At 39.2% G+C, this 26625-nt stretch overlaps 3 protein-coding genes across 14 annotated transcripts in view; 1 reads left to right on the top strand and 2 right to left on the bottom strand.

Moving 5' to 3' along the window:
• Positions 1-325: 325 nt before the first annotated feature.
• Rwdd2a (RWD domain containing 2A) lies at positions 326-3331 on the bottom strand. Of its 2 annotated transcripts, none has more exons than XM_063233160.1 (3): positions 3217-3331; positions 2149-2472; positions 326-1245 (listed from the first exon to the last, which is right to left on the bottom strand). In XM_063233160.1, the coding sequence occupies exons 2-3, from the start codon at positions 2347-2349 to the stop codon at positions 568-570; spliced, it is 879 nt and encodes a 292-aa protein (XP_063089230.1). In that variant the 5' UTR covers positions 2350-2472; positions 3217-3331; the 3' UTR covers positions 326-567. The 2 variants fall into 2 exon arrangements, with proteins under 2 accessions (XP_063089230.1, XP_063089231.1); XM_063233161.1 differs by lacking the exon at positions 3217-3331 and adding an exon at positions 2808-2915.
• Positions 2794-26262, top strand: Pgm3 (phosphoglucomutase 3). 2 transcript variants are annotated; one of them, XM_063233152.1, is made up of 13 exons: positions 2794-2932; positions 5010-5215; positions 7341-7525; positions 8833-8900; positions 12755-12888; positions 13360-13555; positions 15376-15533; positions 16185-16268; positions 18918-19016; positions 21027-21140; positions 21976-22098; positions 23317-23490; positions 24785-26262. In XM_063233152.1, the coding sequence occupies exons 2-13, from the start codon at positions 5012-5014 to the stop codon at positions 24878-24880; spliced, it is 1635 nt and encodes a 544-aa protein (XP_063089222.1). In that variant the 5' UTR covers positions 2794-2932; positions 5010-5011; the 3' UTR covers positions 24881-26262. The 2 variants fall into 2 exon arrangements, with proteins under 2 accessions (XP_063089222.1, XP_013013392.1); XM_013157938.3 differs by lacking the exon at positions 2794-2932 and adding an exon at positions 3329-3467.
• Positions 25553-26625, bottom strand: part of Dop1a (DOP1 leucine zipper like protein A) — a 120248-nt gene continuing 119175 nt past the window's right edge. For all 10 annotated transcript variants that reach the window (XM_063233132.1, XM_063233137.1, XM_063233140.1 and 7 more), the window contains one exon: positions 25553-26140. In XM_063233132.1, the coding sequence (XP_063089202.1) occupies positions 25835-26140 (306 nt within the window). In that variant the 3' untranslated portion in view covers positions 25553-25834. The remainder of the gene's footprint in view (positions 26141-26625) is intronic.

The raw sequence follows: 26625 nt of genomic DNA, 5'->3' as shown, positions 1-26625 counted from the left end.
AGAGTATCATTATCGCTGCTAGTACCTTTGACAAACTGATACAAACAGCAGATGACATAGCATGGTGTTACCTTTATTCTTGAGATTTTACCACTAAGATTTCTCTATTATTGCTAGTATGTGGTTTTACTAATATCTTTGAAATGGGAGTGAAATGTAGACATATGCTTTTCTCATTGAATTAATTTCTAATGGTGAAAGTTGGTATGTTACCCATGTGCTGACATCATGAAAGGCAGAAATGTTCACATTTATGAACTCATAACTGCAGTTTGATTTCTAACATTAACTTGTGGCTTTATACTCTTTAATCAAATCACACTGCACTGGTTAAATGGACTTTTTATTTGCAATGAAATAGTTTTCAAATTACAATACAGGAACCTAAGGGAACATCACAGTTGTGCCTTTTCAAAGTCACAAGGCCTATTTGTTTCATTACCAGGTGAAGATCCTGGAATTAGGGTTCTCACTGAAAATGCCACATAGCCACTAGTATTTTTTACTTGGTCTTGCTAATAAAAACACCGACTGAGGGAAATTGTAAGCACAGACCTCAGTAACTTCCTAGGCATCTGAACTTTTGCTTTCAATGCCAAATAATATCTGAAACACATGCTCACTTTTGTGCTTTTTGAGAAATTCCAAGAACTGCCCCAGATTCATGTGGTAATCATTTCTTAGTCCATAGTCACCATGGGCCTCAAGAAGTAATTCTTCAAAAGAATGGAAAAGGCGCAGGTTCCTGCCATTTCCTTCTGTCTCCATGCTTTCAGTGTGCTTACAGGAAATGTGCTTCCAGCTCGGGTAGCGAATTGTGTGCCAGAACTCCTCACAGTGTTCCTTGAAACCTTCCACACAGATTATACCGGGCTTTCCAGTCATGCAAAATCCAGTCACATCTAACCTTTTCCCCACCTCTAAAATCTTTTTCCTTAGGTCCTGTTGATAGATATGGTGACTGTAGATCCACATTCGGAGGAATGTGTTCTTGACTGGCTTTGCTTGTGCAGACGGTTCATGCTCAAGCTTTCTGTTCAAGAAATAGGATGCACTATTTTCCTGGAGCCACTGAATTGCTGCACATACACAGAGCTCCCCTGGGTCAAAAGTCCCTATATAAGACGTGAGACCATTGTTGAGAAGTAGCTGCTGTTGTCTATCAAGATCAGATGACCGAGCAAAGAGCTGCAATGCTACGTAGGGGTAGCTGTGAGGCATGGTTACTTGCAAGTCAATTGCCACCTTAAAATTAAAATCAAATAGAGTTAAACACCATAAAACCACACAAGCTAGTTCATCAGTTGTAACTCATGCCTTTAATAAAGGGAATAGTCATTGCTATTGTCAGCTATCTACCATATAATTTATATGCACACAATTCTTTCCATGTAGGCATTCATTCTTTTTATTGTTTATTGAAATACACATTCTAAGTGCCCTGTGCTGGTATACAATAGTGAAGAGTTACACAGTATGGGTTTCATGAAGTCTAGTCTAGTGAAACAGACACCCATTAGACCAAAAAAATATGTAAATAACAAAAACTACATGTAGGCAGTATTTGATTTCATTTGTGAGAAGCATTAGCACAAGAAACTTCTGGGTTCCACTGAAGTATGCAACCATCAGGAGAGAATACAGTCTAGGGAGACAGGAAGCTTCCTCAGAGAGCATAACACCCAGAGAATGGTTAGGAAACAGGTAAAACAGCTCTCAAATGACCAGTCCAATGTTACTTTCTCGGAAATCAATGATAATGGAAGTAAATTCACTTTTAAGATTCAAATTTTGTACATGTATTTGCTTTCTGCATAAGGTGAACTTAAAAGTCCAAAAACATTCATTCCTTTAAAAGCTAATGTGGTTTCATGTAATACTTAAACTTGTGAAAATCATGGCATCTGTAATGGTGATCTATAACAACTGGTATGGTAAGAAATTGGCTGAGTAAAAAGAATAATGTATTTTCAATAAAAGGACTGGACATATTTGTTTAAAAGGTGTGCATATTCATATAAAATTTGGGATATTTACTGAGGACAGTTTACAGAGCAGCCCATGTTGCATGTTTTGCTTCCAAACAAGTAGAGTCACACACCTGGAACTGGGCACTTAGCAAAACCTGAAACAAATGAAGGCACCCACCTTGGGCTCCTCAATCTGAAGCGTAATCACAAATTCAATTTTTGGTGGTAGCGCTTCCCTGGTGCCTTCTAGATATCTCTTTATATTCCTTGGGGCATTTACATCGTCAAGTTTTACTTCTCCTTGGTTAGGAAACATAGAAAACAGCATTTCCATCTCCAACAGCTGAAGCTGAAGGCTTTCATTCACTGAAGCAGACATGTCTCAGAATTGGCTTGCATGGAAACCTGGAAAGGCCCAAGGACTCTGGGCTTAACGGTGTCAGCTGGTGCCCAGGGAAATTTCCCGAAGATCCTTCTTCCAGTACGCAGTTCCCCAGGAATGCTGCACAGAGAGGGCACAAACTGGGACCTTCACACCGTCGGTTTAATCTCCAGATGCCCAAAATGTAACATGCACAAACACTTCCCCACCCTACACACGATATCCATTGACATTCAATTTCTATCCTGCCCCACCATCCCCCTCTTCACCTCTGGAGCAAGAGTTAGTGATCAGGTTAGTAATCAGATTCAACAGGTGCTGGCAACTATGGCGCTGCAGGTGGTTACAAGTGACACCTGCAGAAACGCTGCAAGGCAGCATTCCGAGACAGGAAGTGGACCCAATCCCACCCGGTTTTAGGTTTGCGCAGGGGCCGCCACCCCCACGGCCGCTACCAGTCTGTCCCGAGGTCGGGAAGTTGTGCGGGGAGCCTTTCCGTCTCCTCAGGATCCGCCCTCGCCTGAGGAGGCACCCGAGATCTCCTGACGGCCTGGATTCCCGGGGCTGGGGTGTTTTGGAGGTAAAGACAGAAAATGACAGCGCGGTGGGAAGGGTGGCTCAAGAAGGCTTTCCGGAGTCACAGGTGTGAGGAATGACCGCGACAACTGGAGAGGGATGCAGGGCCCGGTGGCACTCTGGCTGAGGACACTACTTCCACCCCTAACCCCATCCACGACCAACTAAGAGCTCTGGCCACCCGGGGACGTGGCGTCTGCCTCCCCCGAAGCCCGCATGTGCCGTGGAGGCTGCCATCCCCTTGCTCTGACTCTCAGGTCCAAAACCTGGGCCGTGGCCGTGCCTCACCTTCTTCCTCATTAAACTGAAACGGCCCGGAGCCGGCGCAGAGCCGCAGTTGCAGGGCTTCAGGCGCGAGCGGCTCCTGAGACGCCAGCGGCCGGGGCGGGGCCCGCGGGGCGCCGCCGTGATTGGCCGGGGGGCGGGGCAACGGCCCGGAAGCCACGCAAGGCCACGTCTGCGGTCCTGAGCGCTGGCGCCCGGGGTCCGGCTGAGGTGAAGAGCCTGTTCCTGGAGCGGGAGGACGTGTTTGGGCCGAGGTGAGCCGCCCGAGACTTGGGGCGGAAAGGGGACGCTCCAGTCTGCTGGGGTCCCGTGGGAGCCGGGCGGGCAGCATCTCCGGCCGACTGGCGGAGCAGCGAGCAGGCTGCTCGATTGATCCTCGGACCGCGCACGGGACACGCCTACTGCTGGGAGCTGGCGGCCGGAGCCGGGGGAGCTGAGGCCCGGCCGGGGTCGGCACCTGGCGGCCTCGCGGCGATCCCGGAGCTGGGAAGAGAGCCGGACCGAGGGGGAAAGTGGAATGCGGAGAAGGGGCTGCAGTGCCCTTTTTCCAGAGCACACTGTTAGGACTTAGAAGATATACTTTTAGTGAAAGCAATTGCATCGCATTGCAGGGTGGAAGCATGTTATCTTGTTTTTTGTAATTTTTGAAAACTTCCAAGGTTTAACGGGACCGCTTTACGCCCGTGTGATTAATGATGGTACATTACCGACTGGTCAGTTTTTAGATAGATTTATTCATCCTTGTGAAAGAGATTGGGTCACTTGAGGCCGAGATAGATAAGCTTTTTTCCAACTGGACAGAAACATTTTCACTATTTCTTTAAATTTTTATTTGATGAAGCCGTTAAGGGCAATTTAATAAGACGAGGCTGGTTGCTGTGATACTGCTCATCTGTAGGCTCACTGGGAGTGAAGTGACCCCAAAAATGCACGTGTTACGAATGGACCTCGGAGAGGCCCGGCCAAGGTTGGAATCCCCAAGTTCCACTGAGATGAAGTTTCCCAGAGAAGGACATGGTAGTGGGCCAAGTCCTTGTTTGATTTTTTAAAGTTAAGACAAAGGTGCTATTAGAAGATGTGGCTAGTTTTAGAGCTTATTTAGAGCTTGATTTTCCCTATGAACGTGAAGAACCCTCTGCAAAGTGTATTAGGGAATCTGGGCAGTCTTGAAGAAAAAAAACCTGTTACTGTCTTTTTGCTTTTTCTTTGGGAATGTGTGATTTTGGGAGTCGCAAAATGAGCCAGGCAGATGTCTCAGCAGTTTGAGGGGTATATAGTGCACTTGGGAATCTCACATTAGGCCTCGCTCCCACCAGATGAACAGTTGATCTGAGGTTAACTGAGGCCCGGGCTTAGGTTTTCCCTTTTGTAAGATGGGTTGGTCTCTGAATCTAGGTGTAAAATCTTTAGTTTAATTGCTAGTAAACCATTTTCACTTTTGGAATAGTTTGGAAGCAAAGTGGGAGGTCATTTGGGGCAAACTGATTTCTGGCCCCAGTCTACCCTGGTCTGACCCAATACAAGTTATGCAGGAATTTCTAGGTCTCTCCCCCACATCCTTCCTACACATCCCATGTGAAACCAGAGCCTCACGCATGCTAGCACTGATCTACCTGGCAGGCCCAATTCTGAGTCAGTCTGATGTTGGGAATGTATCATGCTATTTTTGCCTACTAAAACATGGATCCTAGAGGAGCTTCAGAATGAAGCACCAATTGGGTTTGGAGTGGTAGCTTTTGGAGCAAATGGTTCTTGAAAGATTTATTATACCTGAAAAATGTTCCTTAATTTTGTAGACATGGATTTAGACGCTGTTACAAAACATTCAACATTACATGCCAAGCCCAATGGACTCATTCTTCAGTATGGGACTGCTGGATTTCGAGCAAATGCAGAACATCTTGATCATATCATGTACCGAATGGGATTATTAGCGGTCCTGAGGTCAAAACAGACAAAGTCCACCATAGGAGTTATGGTCACAGCGTCGCACAATCCTGAGGTAATGCATGCAGTGCTCTGTTAACACAGCCCTTAATTGCAAGACTAAAACCTTGAGTCAGCAGCCAAAATACAAATTCTAATTGTAGGAAGATGCCTTATGTGTATGCACCAGTGGCTTCTAAAGAGCTTTCTTAATAGAGTGGTCATTTAGTTCATGACTTAGTAGAGAGTATGAAGAGAATGAAATGGAACATGTCCATATTAGAGAAGTAACATAATGTCTTTCCACTTTACAGGAGTTGAATTGAGGGCAGTGTTAATAGTTAAAAAGTGAAACCACTGTTAGGAAACCAGTGATTACACAGATGGAAATAGGTGGGAGAAAGGCAAACCTTTGAAAAGACATTTTGGAATAATTCAGGCTTTTTCTAAATAGTTACACAGTAGTTTCCTGTTCCAGTTGAATAGTCGCCAACTGGGGCTAGCGATCCAGAAGTGAGTTTTGGGTAGAATATTGATGAGGTTTTAGTCTTTAGAACAATTATAGTTTTAAGGAAAGTATTCTTTGGACATAATTATTTTTATTTTTCAGCTCTAGATACAATAAAAACTGTATGTATTGAAGTTGAACAATGTCACATTTTGGTATAGTGATATATTATTGAAATGATTGCCACAAGCAAGCTAATTAACGTGCTCATCACTTCAGTTGCAGGTTTTTTGTAGTGAGAATGCTTAAGATCTGCATTTAACAAAGTATATAGTGCATTATTATTAAATATGGTCCCTATGATATATTAGTTCCACAACTTTGTCACAACTCTAAATTTATAGCCTTTAATCAACATGTTTCTTCCGCATGCAGCCTCTTGCAGTCATCATTTTACTATTTCTATGAATTCAGCCACTTATCGGCAACATGATGAGTGATCATGTGGTATCTTTCTATACCTGGCTTGTTTCACTTAGCATAATGTTCTCCAGGTTTGGCCATCTTGTTGCGAACAGCAATATTTTCTTTCTTTTTCTTTCCAAGCTGAATACTGTATATTTCTGTGTGTATATCACACTTTATCCTTTCATATGTGAGTGATTCTTAGGTTATTTCTGTATCTTGGATTTTTTTTTTTTACAGTGCAGGGGATTGAACTCAATGTTACACATGCTGGATGCTTGCTTTTCCCCTGAGCTGCAGTGCTAGCCCTTTTTATTTTGATATAGGCTCTTACTAATTTTCCTTTTAATCCTCCTGCTTCAGCCTCCTGAGGAGCTGGAATTACATGGATATGCTACTATGCCAAGCTGAGCTACTGTTTGGACATAATTTAACTTCTATTTTCTCTTACTTCTAGTCAGCTACTACACAATTTGAATAATATGCTTCTCTTTAATTACTAAGGCATGAGATTTTTGTCTTTGTAGCTAAATCACCAACACGTAGAAGCTCTATAAGTCTAAACTATGGGTGGTAACCTCTTCCCCTAAAATGAAGATATTGCTTTTCTGAACTCTAAATGCGTGACCCCCAAATGCATCTAAACATATAAATCACTGTAATTTATTGATGTGTAGGAAGAACCTCACATTTATTGCTGGTTCCAGAAGCATTTTTCAGAACAGTTCAGGGCTGTTTCAATTGACATTCACTCTAAAGTGTACTTTTTTTAAAATAGGAGTTTGAGCAGACCAGCACCTGGAGTCAGCCTGTGGCAGGTGTGCTAGACACCTGCTCAGAGAGTCCAGAGGCACAGTGAGTGGCCAGTTGTGTCCCTTGCTGCATTGTGTGCTAATAAGAGACACAGACATAACGGCTTTGTAGAAAAACTTGTGTAGCATTACAGTTGTTAGGTTTAAGTAAGATGGACTTGAAGTTTTAACATTGGCACTGATATTTATAGGTGTATGATCATAAGCATATTCCCTAATCTCTCTGAACTTGTTATCTGTATGCTGCAGTAATAGTAGAGTCTTAACTAGATCGATAGGCTGTCATGAGAAGGAAATGAGATACTGGACTAAAACACCTGTAGCACCATTATAATTAGGTGGTAACTTCTGAATCTGCTCAGCCATTCCTGTGTGTTTTTGGGGAGAAGACAGCAAGAATGCTCTCTGAGCTCTCTGACAGCAAGAATGCTCTCATGGATATGTGCAGATGACTTACTGTTTATTTTGCTTGGAAGGAAGACAATGGTGTGAAATTGATCGATCCTTTGGGTGAAATGTTGGCACCATCCTGGGAGGAGCACGCTACCTGTCTGGCAAATGCTGAGGAGCAAGATCTGCAGAGAGTGCTTGTTGGCATCAGTGAGAGCGAAGCTGTGGATCTGCAGCAAGATGCCTTTGTGGTTATTGGGAGAGATACCAGGTGAGTTTCTGCAGAGGCAGTGTGACTGCAATGTGAATGACTGCATTGGTTTCAGTCCCCAAAACAGATGGGAAGAGTGAAGGAGAGCAGAGCTTCCCTGAGCCGCGTCTCCGGACGGGTCTTTCTGAGGAGCTGATGCACAGCTGCAGCTGGGGTTTTAGATTTCAATTCTAGTTTGAACTCCACATGTATGCCTTATGTAGTTAGGACAGATTATTATCCTGGAGCTTCTGTTTCCTCCTCCAAACGCTGTTGATCATTAGGCCTATTGCAGTGTTCTTATGAGAATTAATACATGCAAAATACCTCCTGGCATAAGAGCAGTCTGTAGGATTTTTCTCTCACAGAGTGAGAACACATAGTTTTAACTCATTATCTTTACAGATTTTCTTTGTAATCTATGTTATTGTATCTGTTGTAATCCATTGCTATGTATACAGCTGTCTGTAAAAATACTTGTTTTATAGTTGACTGAAAACAGTAATTTGTATTATATTTGCCAGCTTTTGCCTTTTTTTTTTTTTTTACAAAAGCATATCATTTTTGTAAGATGTATAGTACTTTGAACGATTGGCACTGTCTTTGGCATAAAGTCTGGTTTTAGCTGTAGATTCTTTCAAAAGGAAATATTTCCTCATTTTCGTAATAGCTTGGACTTTTTCACCTTTTATGGAGTTTCTATCCAGAGAGTCTTTATTGTGTTTCACCTTTTATTGTGTTATTGTATTGTAGGTACCAGTGATAGTGGATTTATAGGTGGAAAAACTGGTGATTTATATCCTGAAGTAAATTATTATCCTACATATATTTGACTCCTTACTTGATAAACTAATTCAAGTGATTATATCTTCTTCTAAAAGGAAATTATATAAAGGTCTTCCTTATTTTTAGATCTTTCTGATATTATAAAATGAAAAAGTAGGTTCTATATTCATAGTAGTTTAACATCCAGTACAGACTTTACTAATTTTACAGACTTTACTAATTACTATTGTTGCTTTATTACTCGTTTATCATCTATGTTGTTTTAGTTATATTTGGAAAGGTATTTGGCTGTGACATATTTAGGTTATCCTTTTTAGCTGTTCTCTAAATTAATTTAAAAGCCAAAGGTTTTCCAAGAGATTGACTTTGAAAGGCGACTGGAAAATTTTTATAATTTACCTGTATCTTTGAGGGTATCTTTAGGTTTCAGCACATATGCAATAAATTTATTATTTTGAAATTGGTAGTATGTTTGCCCTCTTGACCAGCAACTCTGTTGATTCCAGGAAAGATGCATTGTTTTTCTTCCTTGTCTTTCCTAGGCCCAGCAGTGAGAAATTCTCCCAGTCTGTAATAGACGGAGTAACTGTTTTAGGAAGTCAATTCCATGGTAGGTAACTATCCTTAGTTGTAAATTAAATTAATTTTTTAAAAAATTGTAAAATATATCTCTACGGTTTGAAATTACAGATGAATAATAAAAGTGTAAAAAATTAACTTTTAGGTATAAAGTTTTTAACTTACAATAATGTTTCAGATTTTTCCTGGGCAGGTTTGTTAAGCCTATGGGAGTACTATAAGAAATTATGTGTAGAAAACATTGATCTGATATAACTTTACTTTAGGAAGGCAGGATTTCTTGGTATAAAAGTTTTTTGGAGGTGATAGAATTCCGTTTTGGGTTTTTGGAGTCAGTTTTAGGTGTTCCCTAATAACTGATCAGCTGTCAAACATGGATGGAAAACATCTTTGGCCTGCAGATAATCATGGTGCTTCCTATCAAAGGAGTTGAAACGCAGTCCAGTGGAGGCTTCTCTTGTCTTGTGAAGGCAGTGACACTCTGATTTGAGGTCAGTTTCTCCTAGTGTCACATGTTACTCATTAAGAAAGTGAACCTTCTCTGGACTTTGAAACCTTTGTGGTTGCTTCGGTGTGCTTTTATCAGTGGGTCTGGCCTTGGCTCTGTGAGCTCCTCAGCCTTGTGTGTGTCCCTCCTTCTGTGGCTGGTCCTCGGCTGGCTGCAGGTGAGGCTTCCTTTGCCTCTCCGAGGAGAAGTTTCCCAGACACTCTTCCGACCTCCCATCACCTGATTGTCTGGGCACAGTCAAGTGGGGATTCTTAAGCTGGCCCCAGGACCTGTGGAGTTTCTAGGTAAGCCATAGTGACTTTGTGGCCCTCTGGGGTTACATACATAAAGGCTTTTCTAGGGAAAAGCTACATGTGTTTTGTCAGATACCTGCAGAGATCTGTGTCCTAAAAATAACCTTAAGAACATATGTTCTGAAGTTTTTTTTTATCAGTACCGGGGATCAAACTCACAACTGCCTGCTTGCAAGGCAGGCGCTTATGCTGCTGAGCTAAATCCCCAGCCCCTGTTCTGAAGTTTTTATTTCACTTGATGTCTTCGCAGCTTCCACAGTCAAAACTTCTTTCTTCAGCTTCTACTTACGTTCCTTATTGAGTGTCTCTGCTGGCCCCTCTTTTAGTTCTTGATAAAGGGCCATTTTGCTTATTCTACCTGATTTCTGGATGATCGTTTTTCCTGCCTTAACCCCAACAACCTTTCTTCATTAGTAGTTTATGAGACATTTTTGTCTACATGCTGTGGACAGTCACCAATAGTCTATTACATTGTGACACTACCCTCAATGCAAAACCTGTCTTACCGTGACATGCCTCTCAGCTTCTGCGGGTAGCGGAAACAGTGGCTTGAGTTGAGTCTCACTTACTATACATGGTATGCATTCATGTATTTTGTGAGAACCAATGCAGAAATGATGGTTGTGTCTCATCAAGGACATTCCCTGACCTTTCTACAGGCCACGCTCTGCATGATGGAAAGCAGCATCTGAGGGATGCGTTCATAGAGGTAGCCTGCTCCATCTTGGGTCTAAACCTATATTTTGTTTTGTTTTTTTACTATTCTCAGAATGATTCCTGTGCTTTGGCATTTTCACTTCTCTCTCCAGAATTATCATTGTTCCAGTGTTTAGTGTACATGTCTAAAAAAGTTTGAAAATGACTTTTTTAAAAATCTCTTGCCTATTTTTCTCTTTAGCTTGGTGTATTTGTTAAGAAGGATTATCATAGTTACAGCCCAGGAAAAATAAAGAAGCTAGCAGACTAGAAGATAAAGGACAAAAGCAGAGGCCAAATCATTCTAAGCCTTGTAGGTCACAGCAAGGATTTAGGTTGTATTCCAAATGCAGTGGGATTCAGTTGAATTTTATTTCATTTATTTTTTTGTATAGTACTGGGAGTTTAACTCAGAACCTTCACACTTAACTACATCCCAGGCCACTTTTTATTTGAGGCAGATTTTCATTAAGAAACCAACTTGCCTGGGCTGGGCTTGAACTTGTAATCCTCCGGTCTCAGTCTGAGAGTTCTAGGATCACCAATTTTTTTTTTTAAAGTGAGTCACTGACTATTGTTAGAGAAGGAAAAGTTGTAAAGAAGAGACCAGTTAGACCCGTGCTGTACGTACAGTAGTTCACACCGGAGAGATGAAACCATGAGAAACAGGAAAATTTTGATAGATAATGACAACTTTTAATCCGTACATGTAATAGTCATGTTATGACTGTTTGGTAATTTTAATATTGTTCACAAAATCTTTCTGCCGTTAGTATGTCTTTTGGAATAAACACTTCCATTTAACTAGTGTGAGGTATTGTTCACTCTTTTTTGAGCTCTCCTACTTCGTTCCTTCTCCTTATGTCAGAACTAAAGTTGCCTTCATGAAATATCATTTCTCTTGTACAACTTGCAGGGCACAGCAACTTAAAATGGTGCCTTTTTACCCTTTTGAAGTCGGTGGACTTTTAGTCCCTGAGTGTTCACCTGTTGAGTACTGGCCCTCTCTGCTGTGCCTTTCGCTGGTTTCCTGTTCACGGTGCTTTTCTTGTGTACTTCGTTGTGTCTGACTGGAAACTGTTTTCTCAGAAAATTATTTGTGGGGCATTTTTAAGATTTATGATAAAAGTGATTCCTTTGAGCAAGATTTGGTGCTTTCTTCTGCTGGTTGCCCAGGGCAGTGCCAGGGCCAGGTCTGCTTTTAACTTCCTTCCTCGGGACCCCTGTGGTGACGTGCCCTGGAGCTATCTGTGGTCCGGTCCTGAAGGGCAGGTTTTCCTCCTCTGCTCTGCTTATTGCAAGACAGCCATCCTGAGAGTGCGGACTTGGAGGGATTCATTCCCGCCTGCTCCTTAAAACAAACAGGTAATCTGTTGAGGGTTCCGAGTCTGGTCTCCTGGTTTCCCCGTGTTAGTTCTTTGTACTGAAACACAGAGCCCTGTTTCTACTTGACAGCAATGCCCTTAGAGCCAAACTGGCTTCTCTCAGCTCAGATCTTGAAATCCCTGTCTTCAAGAGTTTAGCCTGACTCTTCTGAATCTAAAGAGATTTTTCTCTTTTATACAGCATTTTTGGTGGCTCTTGGGGGGATGGTTCATCTGACTTAGGTGGTTTACAATGTTACTGGAAGCAAAACTCTATTATTACTTTTCTGTATTTTATATTTATATAGCCACTAAATGATTACTTTATATTAATAATTTATCATTTTTTCAGAATTGAATATGTGAAATACAGTTGTGGTGATTTTTAGTGGATATTTGTGCATGTAGATAATAGTTTGAAAGTTAGTGATATGTATATGTACCAGTTCTCCACAAGGAACATTATTATGTATTGCAAAAATACACCAATTAGCTGGGGGTTTATCTCAATGGTACAAGCGCCTCTCTGGCAAGCTCAAGGTTATGAGTTCAATCTCTAGTACAAAAACAAAAACAAAACAACAAAAAACACCAATTAAAAAAAGTGTTTTTAAGTTTTCCAAGATGCCTTTTTACCCTCTGGTCTGGAGATCAAACTCATACATGTTAGGCAAGTGCTTTACCACTTGAGATGCACTGTGAGGTCAAGATGCCTTTTTGATGCTGTTGGGGATTGAATCCCCCGCCTTGTACATTCTAGGCAAAGTGCCTACCACTGAGCTACAGCTTCAGTCTTGAGATGCCTTTTTTTTTTGTCTTTTTCCTTTTTATACATACCAGCGATCGAACTCACGACTGCCTGCTTGCAAGGCAGACACTTATGCCGCTGAGCTAAATCCCCAGCCCCCGAGATGCCTTTTTACAAAGAGGATTTGTCACCTTGAAAATCTTAAAAGTATGAATGCATGTAAGCGTTTTTCTTTGTTGCGAAATGTGCCGAATTATGTTTTGTTTTTCTGGGCAGATTATGGCTTACTAACGACACCCCAGCTGCACTACATGGTTTACTGTCGAAACACCAGTGGCCAGTACGGAAAGGCGACCACAGAAGGTTACTACCAGAAGCTTTCTAAGGCTTTCGTGGCGCTTACCAAACAGGTGAAAAATACTTTGCTCATAGTTAAAATGCAACAGTATCAAACAATGAATCTTAGCTTGTCATTTCTCCTCCCTTTCACATAAATGTGGCTTCTGTTTTCTCTAGAGCGCCCCTAGATTCTGGTCTGAGTAGCCTACTAACTGTATAGTCCTCTGTGGACTTGCTTTTGCGTTTGAATGACTGTCAGATTATACAGACTGTAAGATTTCTTAGGAATCCTGCTCACTGGAGACTAAATTGTATTAAATCTCCATTTCCACAAGTTGTTCAATAAGTGAAAGTATTTCAGTGACCAGGTTGATTTTTAAATTTTACTTTGGTGTTTTATAATTTCTCTCTCAATATATATGTGTTTGTTTTCTGGGTTAAAAAGATTAGTTAACTAAAATAATGGAAGATATATGTATGTATAATTTTATATTTCCCTTTTATAACTTGAAAATTTTCTTCCGTGTGTCTTTTCTTTGAAGGTTTCCTGCAGTGGAGATGAATACAGGTCACTTAAAGTTGACTGTGCAAATGGTATAGGGGCTCTGAAGCTAAAGGAAATGCAACACTACTTCTCACAGGGATTATCAGTTCAGCTGTATAATGATGGGACCAAAGGGAAGCTCAACCATTTATGCGGGGCCGACTTTGTGAAAAGCCATCAGAAACCTCCAGAGGGTGTGTATGACCAGCACTGTGAAACCGTGTCTTTAGAATTCTTTGGGGCCAATCTCATTTGCAAGCCAGAGTGGTCACAGGAGTTAAGAATCATTTAGCTGGTATTTGCTCTGCCACTTAGACATTGAGAATCTTCCTAATTGTCAGTGCCATTCAAAACAGTATACTTTGTGTATTTGTCATACCTGCTTCTAGTTGATAGGAAATCTGCTAGAGAAAGCAGGGTCAGAAAATGACACTGAGTCCCTGACCTTAGCACAAATCTGAATTGCCTTATTGGTACACAGATTTAGGGGCCCCATCCAGTTTCTGATTTGCTGGGGCTGGGGTATGATTTCATAGCATTTCTGCCAGTTCACAGGCTTTGTTGATGGTGAAGCTCTGGTGAATACACTTTGAAATACTGATCTAAAGACAGCAAGTGTAAGCAGCAGCATCTTTTACCGCATCTTCGCAAGTTACACCATAGAAGGGAATGTAATTTAACTTTGTTGCATTGGATCCTAAGTTACAGCCTGGAAGCAAAACCTGGCCTATAGATGTGTTGGTTTGGGTGTTTGCTTGTGTGTTTAGTGCAGTAGCTGACATTTTTTAAAAAATTCTGTGATTTTTTTAAAATACTGGAATCCTATCATCTTTATTAAAAATCACAAAATGGCTTTTCATACTTCATTAATTTGCTACCACAACCTTTAAATATGACATATTTTAGAAATGCACACACTTCCTGTGGTTCCCTCATTTTGCCTCAGTATAGTTAGCATTTAAAATTTTAATTGTCAACCATTTTGAGACTGTTTTCATTGATTTGCTTGTTTTGACATTTACTTCTGTCTCACTCACTTATCCATTTACTTATTTTAAGCTCTCTGCTTCTCTAAGCACTGGGACCGCAGTGTGAGCAAGCCTTGCCGTCCAAACCTTGAATTGTGTCTTACAGGCAACCTTTTCCTCCCATTCCTGGCAAAGCCTTTCATTTCCTAGCTGCCCTGTATTGGCTTTGCTACTCTGCTGCTTATGGCTGAAGATCAGCCACATATTTTGATAGTTGCCAAGGTTTCCATGGCTTTACCTGTTTTAGCAGCCCATTAGTGATCTCTTACAGGGTGTAATTTTTATCTCTTCATTGCCAGTGTTTTTTGGTGCTGTGAACAAATAAAAACTATTTCTTTTAGAATTAAAGCACATATGTATTGCTGATTACTTTTTTAGATACAAAGGATACCAAAGTACTAGTTAGATTATATTCAGAAATCCCTGTAACTTTCAGAAACTTACAGAGGAAACCTGTCTACTCAAACCAACAGGTTTGTAAAATGGAATTTTAAGCCAGGTGCAGTGGTGTGCACTTGTCCTCGAACTCTTGGAGGCTGGGGCAGGAAAATGGTAAGATGGAGACCAGGCTGAGCAGCACAGTGGAGCTTTATTTCAGAGTGAAGGTCGGGGCTGTAGCACAGTGTATTTAGTCCCCAGGACTATTAAAAAAAAAAAGTGGAATTTGTAGTATTACAGCAAGTTTCAGTATAGATTTTTTTAATGTTCCTTTCCCATTTTGAAGTAATTTGACTTGTAAAAGTGACTAATAAATTGGACATTTGAAGATTAAGACTGGTTTTTATCTGGAAAGATAATTTTAAACATCTCTTGAAAATTTATACTGAGCATGCTATATATGTAACACGCCAGGTCAATTCTGATCATGCTTTATTGAAGAAATTTTCCCTAATTACTAGTGTAAAAGAAAAGCTTAAAATTTTTCATATTGAGTTTTATTCCTGTTTCTAAAACTAACATATATTTTCAATTACCTTGTGCATTAGGAATGGAAATGAAGCCTAATGAAAGATGCTGTTCCTTTGATGGAGACGCAGACAGAATTGTGTATTACTATCGGAATGAAGATGGTCAGTTTCATCTTATAGATGGAGACAAGATAGCAACGTTAATTAGCAGTTTCCTTAAAGAACTCCTGTTGGAGGTATGATGGTAGATTGGTTGCCCTATGAAACCACATTTTTTAGTCAAGTCATTCCATGTCAGTCATTTGAATGTGTCAGAGGCATAATTTATGGGAAGTTCTTCACATTTGTGGCTAAAAAAATACAAAAAGAAACAGTAATTCCAATCCTGTCAACATTGAGACACCAGTTTTAGAACCCGAGGTACTCTTTTCTTCTTATACTGACTAGTTTTTATGATTTGAAGCTTTATTGTTTTGATTTCTTTATAACTGAGTTCCACCATTACATCATAAATTCCCAAATGCTAACAGAAAATATCATCTTGGATATTTATTATGATAGAAATGTTTGTTTCCTTGTTTACAGAAATCTTTTTCAGGTTTTTAAGGTGAAATTATAAATTATAACTGGGAAAAGCTATTTTAAGAATTCGGTAAGTACTTTTATTAAAAATATAAAAAACAAAAATAGGGAGACAAGTTTCTTTAAGAAGGATTCCCTCTAAAATAGTGCTGAAAACTTTTTTTTTGGCATACGTATTTTCAGTAAGTCCCTTATTGCATAAACTAAGACACAGTTGAACTGGCTGATTTTGTTAGCCTTAAAAAGTCTCATGTTTGGTTTCACAGACAATGCTTTTGATGACAATTTATATTGTTTTTGTCTAGATTGGAGAAAATCTGAATATTGGTGTTGTACAAACTGCATATGCAAATGGAAGTTCAACACGATATCTTGAAGAAGTTATGAAGGTATTGCCCCATTTTTATTTTCTATTTCTTTTTTTTTTTTTTCTTTTAGTCTTTTTCATTTTTATCAGTACCGGGGATCGAATTCACGACTGCCTGCCTGCAAGGCAGGCGCTTATGCCGCTGAGCTAAATCCCCAGCTCCTATTTTCTATTTCTTAAAAATTGTAAAATATTTCTGAGGTAGGTGATGTCCTCATATAGTTTACATGCTGTATTTCTGAGGATGAGCTATGTTCATGCAAGGATAAGTAGAAATCAAAAATAAGAAAAACCTGATATTTTCCCTGATTAAAAAAAGGGAGAGATTTTCCTCATTTCTTTTCTTAGATCATTTTAGTTTCAGTTCTTTCTCTGGCCCTTTGTGATCAGTGTAAATCTTTTTAAAGCCCAAGTAGCCTAGTTTCATAACTCAACATTATTTCTTAAGGGCCTGATGACACCTCTTACAAATACAACCTTTAATTTGAATTTCGTAAGATTTACTTAGGTGTTCAATATTCCTTTGGGTAAAATCAGTTAACCAGAAGCCCTTTCTATGGGGAAATTTAGCATAAACTATGATCATAAATGGTATTTTTGAGGCCTGTAATTTGAGGACTAATACTAAATAAGAATTATTTCTGACACCTTTTAAAATGGTGAAGCAGGTTTATATTCAGGACTGTTGTGATGAGGTAGGTTTGTGTGATGGAATCTTACAGTCAGAGATACAGAGCTCAATTCCAAATACAACAGGGAGACGGAGACGTGAGATTTTATAGCTGAGGAGAAGGGTGTTTGTGTAGGTGCTGGTGGTCAGCAGCTGAGAGGAACATCACGGTAAAAGAGGATATTCTGGGGGGCTGGGGATTTAGCTCAGCGGCATAAGCACCTGCCATGCAAGTAGGCAGTCCTGAGTTCGATCCCTGGTACCGATAAAAAGGGAAAAGACAAAAAAAAAAAAAAAAAAAAAAAAGGATATTCTGACTAAAGCAAATTCTGGCTAAATAGAATTTATGACAGGGTGATCAGATATTACATGTGCAACAGTGAAGATGAGGAATTTGGCTGTTTTTGGACGGTAAGTAGGTTTCCAGCTAAGGGATTCAGGCTAAACCAGTTTAGCAGAATTCTTGTTAAAATTAGGTTCTTGATCACATGTTCAAAGCTGGTACCTAGGTGCACTCACATGAACCTAGTTTGAGTTTATTCAGGGAAGAATCTTTATCATCAGTCATGTTTTACATTGAGAACTTGTTGTAGAATGTGTCTGGCTATATTAAAGGGTGAACCAGCTTTCTTTCTGTTTTTGCGAGCTTCTTAGCAACTTGCCTATGATGTGTATGTATATCACACTCTGGTGTAATAAAACTGCTCCTTCACGTCTGCTTTGAAGATTGGGTTTCTAGCTTGATAGATTTTGTTTCTAATTATTTTCATCCATCTGATTGCCACTTCCTGTAACGTACCATACTAACTGTTCTAACGTCATAGCCATAGTTGGTAATCCCTTTCCCTTTACCCTTTTTCTAGTTACTATTTAGTGCAATGTTTTTCTCACTCTTGTGTAAGCCATTTCAGATTCCTTCAGGATCTGGACACGGTCAAGTGAATGAGTGCCATAACTGACTAAAGACTGGGAAGAAGTGTGCCCAGGCCAACTGCTTTAGTCAGATTCTTAGAAGTGGAAATATGAGTTTTTATGTGGATTTCCTTTTTTTAAGAGAAATAGAAGGTGGAAAATTTATGATTTGAATAGATTTTACTATGTAAAATTTTGTATTTAAATATTTATACTCTTGATACTTTTATGATTAAAGGATCTCTACCAGGGGCCCAGATTTGTTTTTCACAGGAATGCTTAGTACTTAGGTTAACTGTTTAAACATTGGTAATTTGTTTTGAGAAATGTTATATAATCAGGTGATTCAGTTATTGTGTAAACATACAGAATGTCATTAATACAAAGACGGCTATGATGTCACTGGGTAACATAACCTTAAGGCACCATTGTAGTTCACGCTGTCATTGACAAGAACGTTGTTATATGGTGTATGTTTGTATTTTAATTTTACCTTAAGTCTCATAGATGTCCATTTCTTGAGCCATTCCTGAAGTCTCCTAAGGGCGAGCAGCTGTTGATCTCTTAAGTCATTTTTTCTCTCAAACATTCTTAATGTTAATAAATATATATATTCATGGTATGTCTATTGATCGTGACTGATCCAGCCACTATAATTTCTTACTTAGATTAGTCCTGGCTACTTCCTAACTTGTCCTCTTTCTTAATCTTGTAAGCCAGGATTTGGCAAACAGTGGCTTGACCAACACTAACTTGCCACTGTAAGATTTGATTGGAAAAGAGCCATGTACACTTGTTACGGACTGCAAACTAAAATATGTACTAGTTAACCTTTGCCAGAAAAAAGCTTACATACCCTTGCTGTAAGCTATTCTGCATACTGTAGCTAAAATAGCTGAGACAATTTAGATGGCGCGATGTCACACTTAAAACCTACCACTGTCTTTTTGAGACTCTCATCTGACTTAGCTTTGGCTGTGATCTTCCACAGTGCCTTCATTCCCTCATAGGGGCACGTTTTGTGTGTGTATGGAGTAATGATTGTCACCTGAATAATTGCTGTTGTTTCCTTTCCTGTGGATGTAATAGGTACCTGTTTACTGCACTAAAACTGGTGTAAAACATTTGCATCACAAGGCTCAAGAGTTTGACATTGGAGTTTATTTCGAAGCAAATGGGCACGGCACAGTAAGTTATCTTAAAAGATCACAACTGGCCTGAGCTGGCATTTTTTTTTTTTTTTTTAATAATAAGAATTGTGTTTCTGGGGGCTGGGGATTTAGTTCAGTGGCACAAGCGCCTCCCTGGCAAGCTCAAGGTCAAGACTTCCATATGCAGTAGCAAAAAAAAGCAGCAAGAATTGCCTGTCTGGGTAGTGATAGGTAATACTGTACTGTAATGACTACATGGTAGTAAGATTATTTGGTTAACATACATTTTTAAACGTTGTGAAACTGGTTCTTTTAGATTTTAATGATCTTTCTTTGTGAAATGCTGATTTTTCTGTTAATAATTAAAAATCAGTTTTTTTTCATTTTCTTTCCTTCCTGGTCATAGGAGGGAAAAGAAGTTGAGTAGCTGTGGTGAATTGAAGACTTAAAAGTTGAGAATTTGATAACTGGAAATAAATTTAAAATAATTAGTGATAGCATATTAGATTTTTAAATATCTTTCTTAGCAGTGAATATGTAGAAAAATTTGTAGACATAATTCACATACCATAAAATTTACCATTTAAGAGTATATAACTAAGTAGTTTTTAGATTCTTAAGCTTCAGGATTTTCCTTTCCACATTTCCTAGCCTTCTATTTTTTATTAAGCACGAAATACTACAGATCTCATTGACTTTTCACAACGTGCTTTGGACAAAAATTTGTAGTTTTTACGGTTATATTACAGCTGAGAAAACAGGCTTTGAAAATTGACAGACTTTTCAATCACAATCTGATTCCCAAAGCTCCTTTTCTTTTAAATGGAGCTCGAAGCATCATTAATAGGAGGCTTGCCTTTTCCCTGGGATCTAGTTTCTCCATTTTGTTAAAAACTGCTCAAAATTGACTGCTCAAGGAATGACTCAAAGACTAGCTCCTCCCCAGTTCCTTTCTGGCTTCCTACCAGGTGTAGAGATAAGGGCCAAGGGATCGTTCTTGGAGCTTGGGGGGCAAGAGGCCTATAAAATACAAATGCCTTGGTTAAATGAAAACTCCCAGATAAATTGTTGTGCTTGAACATGGCCTAGAGGCAGGGAAGCAGACCGACCAACAAGCCAAACTAGGCCAGCTTGTGTGGTCATCAGGAGCTATCCTCTAGCAGGAAGACTCAGGATTTTTAAAAATTATGTCTATACACTTCACCTTTATAGATTAAGTTAACCAACAGGAAATTTGAATCTAGACCAAATCACTTTATTAATTCAAAATTGGTGTCCAGCGACCATAAATGTAAAGCGAAAAAGAAGTTATGAAATATAATTAAATATTAACTTGAATGGCCAAATGCAGGGATTGGTAAATTTTTTTTTTTTAGAGACGATAGTAGATATTTTAGGCTTCACACGTCTAATTGCTCTTATCCGCTCATATAGTACAAATGAACAGGTAAGGCTGTGTTTCAGTAGAACCTAATCTATAAAAACAGGTGCCCACGTGTGTACCTTATTTTACCAACAAACATGTATTTTATCAAGTTGAGCACTGTGTGCAGCTGTTCTTCAGTCTTGCGTATAAGGATGACTAAAAAAGATGGGTACGGCATTTCAAAATGACAGGAACCCTGAGGAACATGCTATGTATTGTAATAAATACCCACTGCACTGTCCATCCTGTGATGAAATGTGACAGATCCATTCTCTCATGCTGCGCAGCTCATGCTCTTCACAGGACAGACAGGCTTTAAGCTAGCTCACTGATTTAGCTGGTGAAGAAGGGAAACCAGAATGTACTCATAATGCGTATTCAGCCTTTGTCAAGCTGGTGTCTTTTTAATCAGCTGTTTACATTTTGATAAATTTTATAACCATAAACTGTTTTTTCCTGTGATACCCGTCGGGTTCTCATGTCAATTTGCCATAAGGCTGCCATTTTTCCCCCTCGGTTTCTTCAGAGTTAATATCAGTGGAAAATAGTTTAGCTAGCATAATAGTATTTCTAATTCTGGTGTGGATGTTTTGTGACTGATTTCTAATGCTTTTATTACAGGCGCTGTTTAGTAAAGCTGTGGAAATGAAAATAAAACAACTAGCAAAAGAATTAGAAGGCGATAAAGGAAAAGCTGCTAAGATGCTTGAAAATGTCATTGACTTATTTAATCAGGTTAGAAATGATGGGGTGGTGGATACTTGCGTGAAAACATTCAAGTGAACAAGTCCTGGCCTGGTGGTTCTTTGCTGCACTGGTGTATATGCTGTTGAGATTTTGCTGAAAGAAGTCACAGAACATTGAATATGCTTCCTTCTTCCTACATTTTATGATGAAAAATAAGTAGTACAGTGAGTAGCTGCCACCTAGAATCGACAGCTTCAGCTAAGTTATAATTAAAAAGAAGCATCTTAAGGAAATTAAGTAAAACTAATTGGCTGTTTCTTTGAGAGGGGACATACATGTGGGGACAGATAGTTGAGACTGGATTGTGACTATGGAAGAGCAATAATCAAGACAGTTAAAAGGAATGGGACCATTATTTGAGTGTCTTGTACATACGAAGCACTTTACATACCTCTGTAATACAGGCAGAGAGGTTATTATAGTTCCTGTTTCACAAATGAAGAAACAGAAGTTTAGAATATGGGCCCAGCTTCAGGGTGATCTTACACCAAAGCTCATTTTCCCATATCACCGTAGTACCTTTGTCATCATGGTATACTATCTCAAAGTTATTTGATCATAAAGAAAAATTTGAGTCACAAGGATGTTAGGCGGAAGCCTTTAGTTATCTAACCTAATATTTTTAGAGGAAGAGGAGGATGAAAGGCTTCCCATGAGTTTCTTTTGAAATCTGTTAAATATTTTATTACCTTCCATACTTATTGCTGTTCATGTTAGTTTATACTCCAGTTAATAACGTAGCATGAAGGGAAGTTGCAGCACAGGATATTCCACCTGGTTTTCCTAGAATGTTCCAAGGTTTGCTTGTTTCCTCACCTTGTAGGCAGCTGGCGATGCCATCTCTGACATGCTGGTGATTGAGGCCATCCTGGCTCTGAAGGGCCTGACTGTACAGCAGTGGGACGCTCTCTACATGGATCTTCCAAACAGACAACTCAAAGTGAAGGTGCGGGAAATTTTAGTCTCTTTAAATATTAACTGAAACTGTTACTTCTCTGAATTTCATGGTTTTATAAAATAAGGCCTATTTTCTTGCATCTTTAAAAATTACAGAATAACTACTTAGCCATTTTATTGTTTGAGAAATACTTGGTTTCCAACTTTATTCTAAAGAATATTATGCATGACTAATGCATCACTTTAAAAACATTATGGGAAATTTAACAGGTATGAATAGTGAAAACACAAAATCATATGCTTTTATACACTTGGCTTTTAACGGAGTTGTGTTGTCTTATATGTTCTCTATACCCCAACCCCATGTTATCTTGAAGTACAACCCAGATAGCCTATCAAGTGAAAATACTTTGCATTATTTTTGGCTCACAAAAATATTCCCTTAAGCTAGATGTTGCACAGTAAAATCTAAAACCAGTTTACATATGCTCCAGTAGCATTTACATGGCAGATTTTTTTTGGTCTTTTTCCTTTTTATCAGTACCGGGGATCGAACTCAGGACTGCCTGCTTGCAAGGCAGGCGCTTATGCCGCTGAGCTAAATCCCCAGCCCCCTACATGACAGATTTTAAAGCCAGAACTCCCAGAAATGGCTTCTAATTGTTCAGGTTAGTTTAGCTCTCTTATGTAACAGGTTTCCATGTTTTTACGGGAGTAATCTGTAGGGAAAATGGATGCACCTTGAGACCATAATGTTAAGTGAAATAAATCAGACACACAAGTTTAAATAGTGCATGGCTTCTTTTATGGGAAATCTAAAATGTAAAGAGCAAACTAATAGATAATAGGGAGATCTTTAGCAAATGGGAGAGGATAAGAAATAAGATGGGTTATGTACAAATATTCACTCATATGAGGAATAGTCATATACTGTGAACATGTACAAAAAATACCTAAAGTTACTAGATCATTGGGGTCTGAGGTATGATAAGGAACTTAAAATTGTGTATTTACCAGCCATGATTTTACTGAAGTTTCTGGAGAATTCGGTTTGCTAAAGGAACAGCTCTCACCTTGGGGGAAAAAATACTTAAATTTTATCTTAGTCTCGTATTTCACTATCTGAGTGTTGTACTTTTTGATATAGTAGGCCAAAGTGCTGGTGTGCTGTTGATTCCCACCGGAAGATTCATGTTATGTTGAGCAGCAGGTTTGGTTTATGAAAGGGATTTAATAGTGTAACAGATGTCCAATTTTTCCTCTTTAGGTTGCAGATAGGAGAGTTATTAGTACCACAGATGCTGAAAGACAGGTGGTCACACCTCCTGGACTACAGGAGATGATCAGTGACCTGGTGAAGAAGTACAAACTCTCCCGAGCTTTTGTCCGGCCCTCAGGTACAGAGGATGTCATCCGAGTATATGCAGAAGCCGACTCACAAGTAAGCTGGGGTAGCGTTGAAAAAAATGGGCAGTGAGGGTCTAATGACAGAGGGTCAGGGGAGGAACACTAGCAGAGAACCGTATTTTAGTATTTGAAATTTCACTGTGGAGGTTATTTATGGAGCCTGTTAGGATCTTATTAAAAGTATAAGATTATCATGAATAGTTAAAGTTGAATAAATTAGACCTTTTATTTCCCGGCCCTGCCTTTGTTTTTGAGACAGGGTCTCAGTATGTAGGTCACATTGGCCTTGAATTTATTATGTAGCCTAGATTGGCTTTGAACATTCAGCAAGACAACTGCCTCAGCCTTTTCCTAACTATTTTTGACTTATTCTAGACTTTTTAAAGCAGGAGAGGAGTAAATTTGACATGTGTTAATATTGTGTACTGTGAAGTGGATAATTCTGCTTTATGAGAGTATGAGCTTTGTAGTCCATTTTTAAACCAACTTACTGATTTCACCTTGGGGGTCAAGACTGATGGTCTGGATTTTTTTTTTTTTTTTTTTTTTTTTGAATTGGGGTCCTGATTTGTAGTTCAGGCTTAGCCTGGAACATTCTATCTTCCTGCCCAGTCCTTGGGCTGGGATTTTTACAATTTTCCCTCTGTGCATGATCCATCTTTTCTTTTGTCTTAGGGTCTTATATGTAAGTGTTTGCACAGAAAATTACAGTAAATTGGGCAGGGAATTGGAGACATTTATATATGACTTGGTAGTTTTCGTTCCTTTGCCTGGTAGAAGCATGGTCCACCTTGGGACACTGTAAATGAGTAGCCCTGGTGGATTGGAGAGGACAACTGAGATCCTCAGACAGTGATGGAGACATGTAGAGAAGAGGGCCCAAACTGCAACCCAGAACCCACTTACTTAACACAAAGTGCCAACACTGCAATTAAACCTGAGTACTTAGGTTTCAGTTTAGAAAAAAAAATTCACACATTAAAAATAACAGGTATGCCATAGGTGTGTCACTATTGTCCTGAGCGTTCCTTACTCTTAGGCCAGTTGTGGTCCCCTGCCTTTAAAGTGACCAGCTTTTATTGAATTTATTCAAAAATTTGGAATAACTAATTTTATTCCCTGGATTATCTGAAACTTACCTTATTTAGAAGAATTTGACTTGCTTTCCATTTACTTAAAGACCTGGGAATTTGTCACTGAAAGATGAAAACAAGTTTTAATTTGGATATGTTAGTGAAAATCAGGAAGCCCTCATGCTATCCCAGAGTTACAAGTGGCATGGTAGATGTTACAGCTTTCTTATCTTATCTCTTTAATGTAATCTGCAGGAAAATGCAGATAGCCTTGCACATGAAGTGAGCTTGGCAGTCTTTCAGCTGGCTGGAGGAATTGGAGAAAGACCCACACCAAGTTTCTGCGGATAATTTTTACATTGTGAAAACTGGATTTTTAAAAAGCTTTTATAAAACTGTAACAATATCATAATCATGTTTATATGTATGTTACTAGATTGTTTCTACTCTGTTTTTCTTAAACACTACTTTTTTTTTTTTTTAGAAATAGGTAAGTCTTTTATGCTTGTTAAAGAAGTTTACCTATAATTTTAGTCTCACTAATATAAAATATTAGGCACTTAAGTATATGATTCAGTGCTTAGTTTTACAATGTATGCAAGAAACAAATCATTCAGAATGCTAGAACTTAAATCTTACTATTATCTTGTCATGTCTTTGGTGTCACCATTACCTGTCAAGGTATTGTTCCCCATCTGTGGTAAATGGGGAGAGCAGAAAAGACTTTACTACCAGGTTTTCTACAGCACATCGTCATTATGGATAGAAGATAACTTACCTGTCTGCTTAGTGCTGGCAGGAATTCAGAGAAGTGATCCATCTCTCCCCACACTCAGGGGAAGGTGTCCATGTTGTCCTACAGAACTGTGCACTTTTTCTTCACTGCTACCAGTGACTCAATGTGGAAGAACTAAATCAAATGTACTAAGCCTTTGATGGTGAACCGTTCGGATACTAGAACATGGTTAATAACGGAAGGGAAAAAACCTCAGCCAATCTAAATTAAACCAAGCCTGAAACCAATAGAAAAAATGTGTAGTGTATATTTGGTAGGTTTAAGACAATTCAGGACAATAAACCAATGGATTAGATATATATAGTGAAAGCTCTTGTAGGCACCATAATCAGTATGAACAAACAATATTTAAATTTGAATCAGCCACATTCAGACATTAGCTCTTATTTACAAATATTTAAATACAACCTAAAATGTGTTTTGTTACATATATAAAAAAGAAAAAGAAACTATACAACTCAGAGCAGTGTGTCTGTTTTAAATAACTGCAGCAAAACCACTGGTGGTACTCAAGTTTTTATCACCCCTTCCAGAAAATCCTTTTCTACCATCTCTTCTATTTTTTGCCGGGCTTTGCTGGAAAATGGTTTGTGGTTTTCCAGTTTCATGTCCTTATTAGGGAAAGTGTTTGAGTAGAGGACAGGGCTCCCTGAGTGTCCTCCGCACCGACTTGTGACTTTGCTGTTGAAGACCTGGCTGAGGACAGTGAAGAATGGGAGGAGCTGTTCCATGTTGCGCACAGTACAGATGGTGAGCAGCAAGTGCCCAGGTTCCCAGCCCAGTGTTCTCCCTGAGTTGTCTTCCTCTGGATTCTTCTGTAGGAACAGAATCATTGGGGTACTGTATTAGACAAATGAGACATCAACATCAGAAATTGCATTGACAATGAACATTAATGATAAGTGTCTTCAGACTTGATTAAAACCCTTGTTCCTAAGGCCTTTCAGTACCATTTGCTAATTTTATGTATAGGGGTCTAACATACCTCATGTAATAATACTTTCCAACCATAATGTACAGATAAGTTTAGTTAGAAGTGATAAAGAATTGGACATAAATAATAAGCTCCTTGAATCCCACTGACATAACCAAGGACTAGGTCACAAATGATTATAAAAGAATTAGGGAAGTGTAGTGAGCATCATACATTTACCTAAATGGTCTGAACTTGCCACAAGATTATAGCATGGTCCAAAAGTGGATAATTGCTATCAGTATTGTACCACAGAGAGAAGAAGGGATCCTCCGGGGAGACCCTGCTGTTGCCCCCTATTGGTTGTGCTAAACAACATGGAGAAGA

This window comes from Cavia porcellus, unplaced genomic scaffold, assembly GCF_034190915.1.
Source record: "Cavia porcellus strain 051 isolate PalLab524CR breed Dunkin Hartley unplaced genomic scaffold, mCavPor4.1 scaffold_22, whole genome shotgun sequence".
Taxonomy (NCBI): domain Eukaryota; kingdom Metazoa; phylum Chordata; class Mammalia; order Rodentia; family Caviidae; genus Cavia; species Cavia porcellus.
Note: the sequence above shows the minus strand (reverse complement) of the source record. Positions and strands in the feature narration are given on the sequence as shown.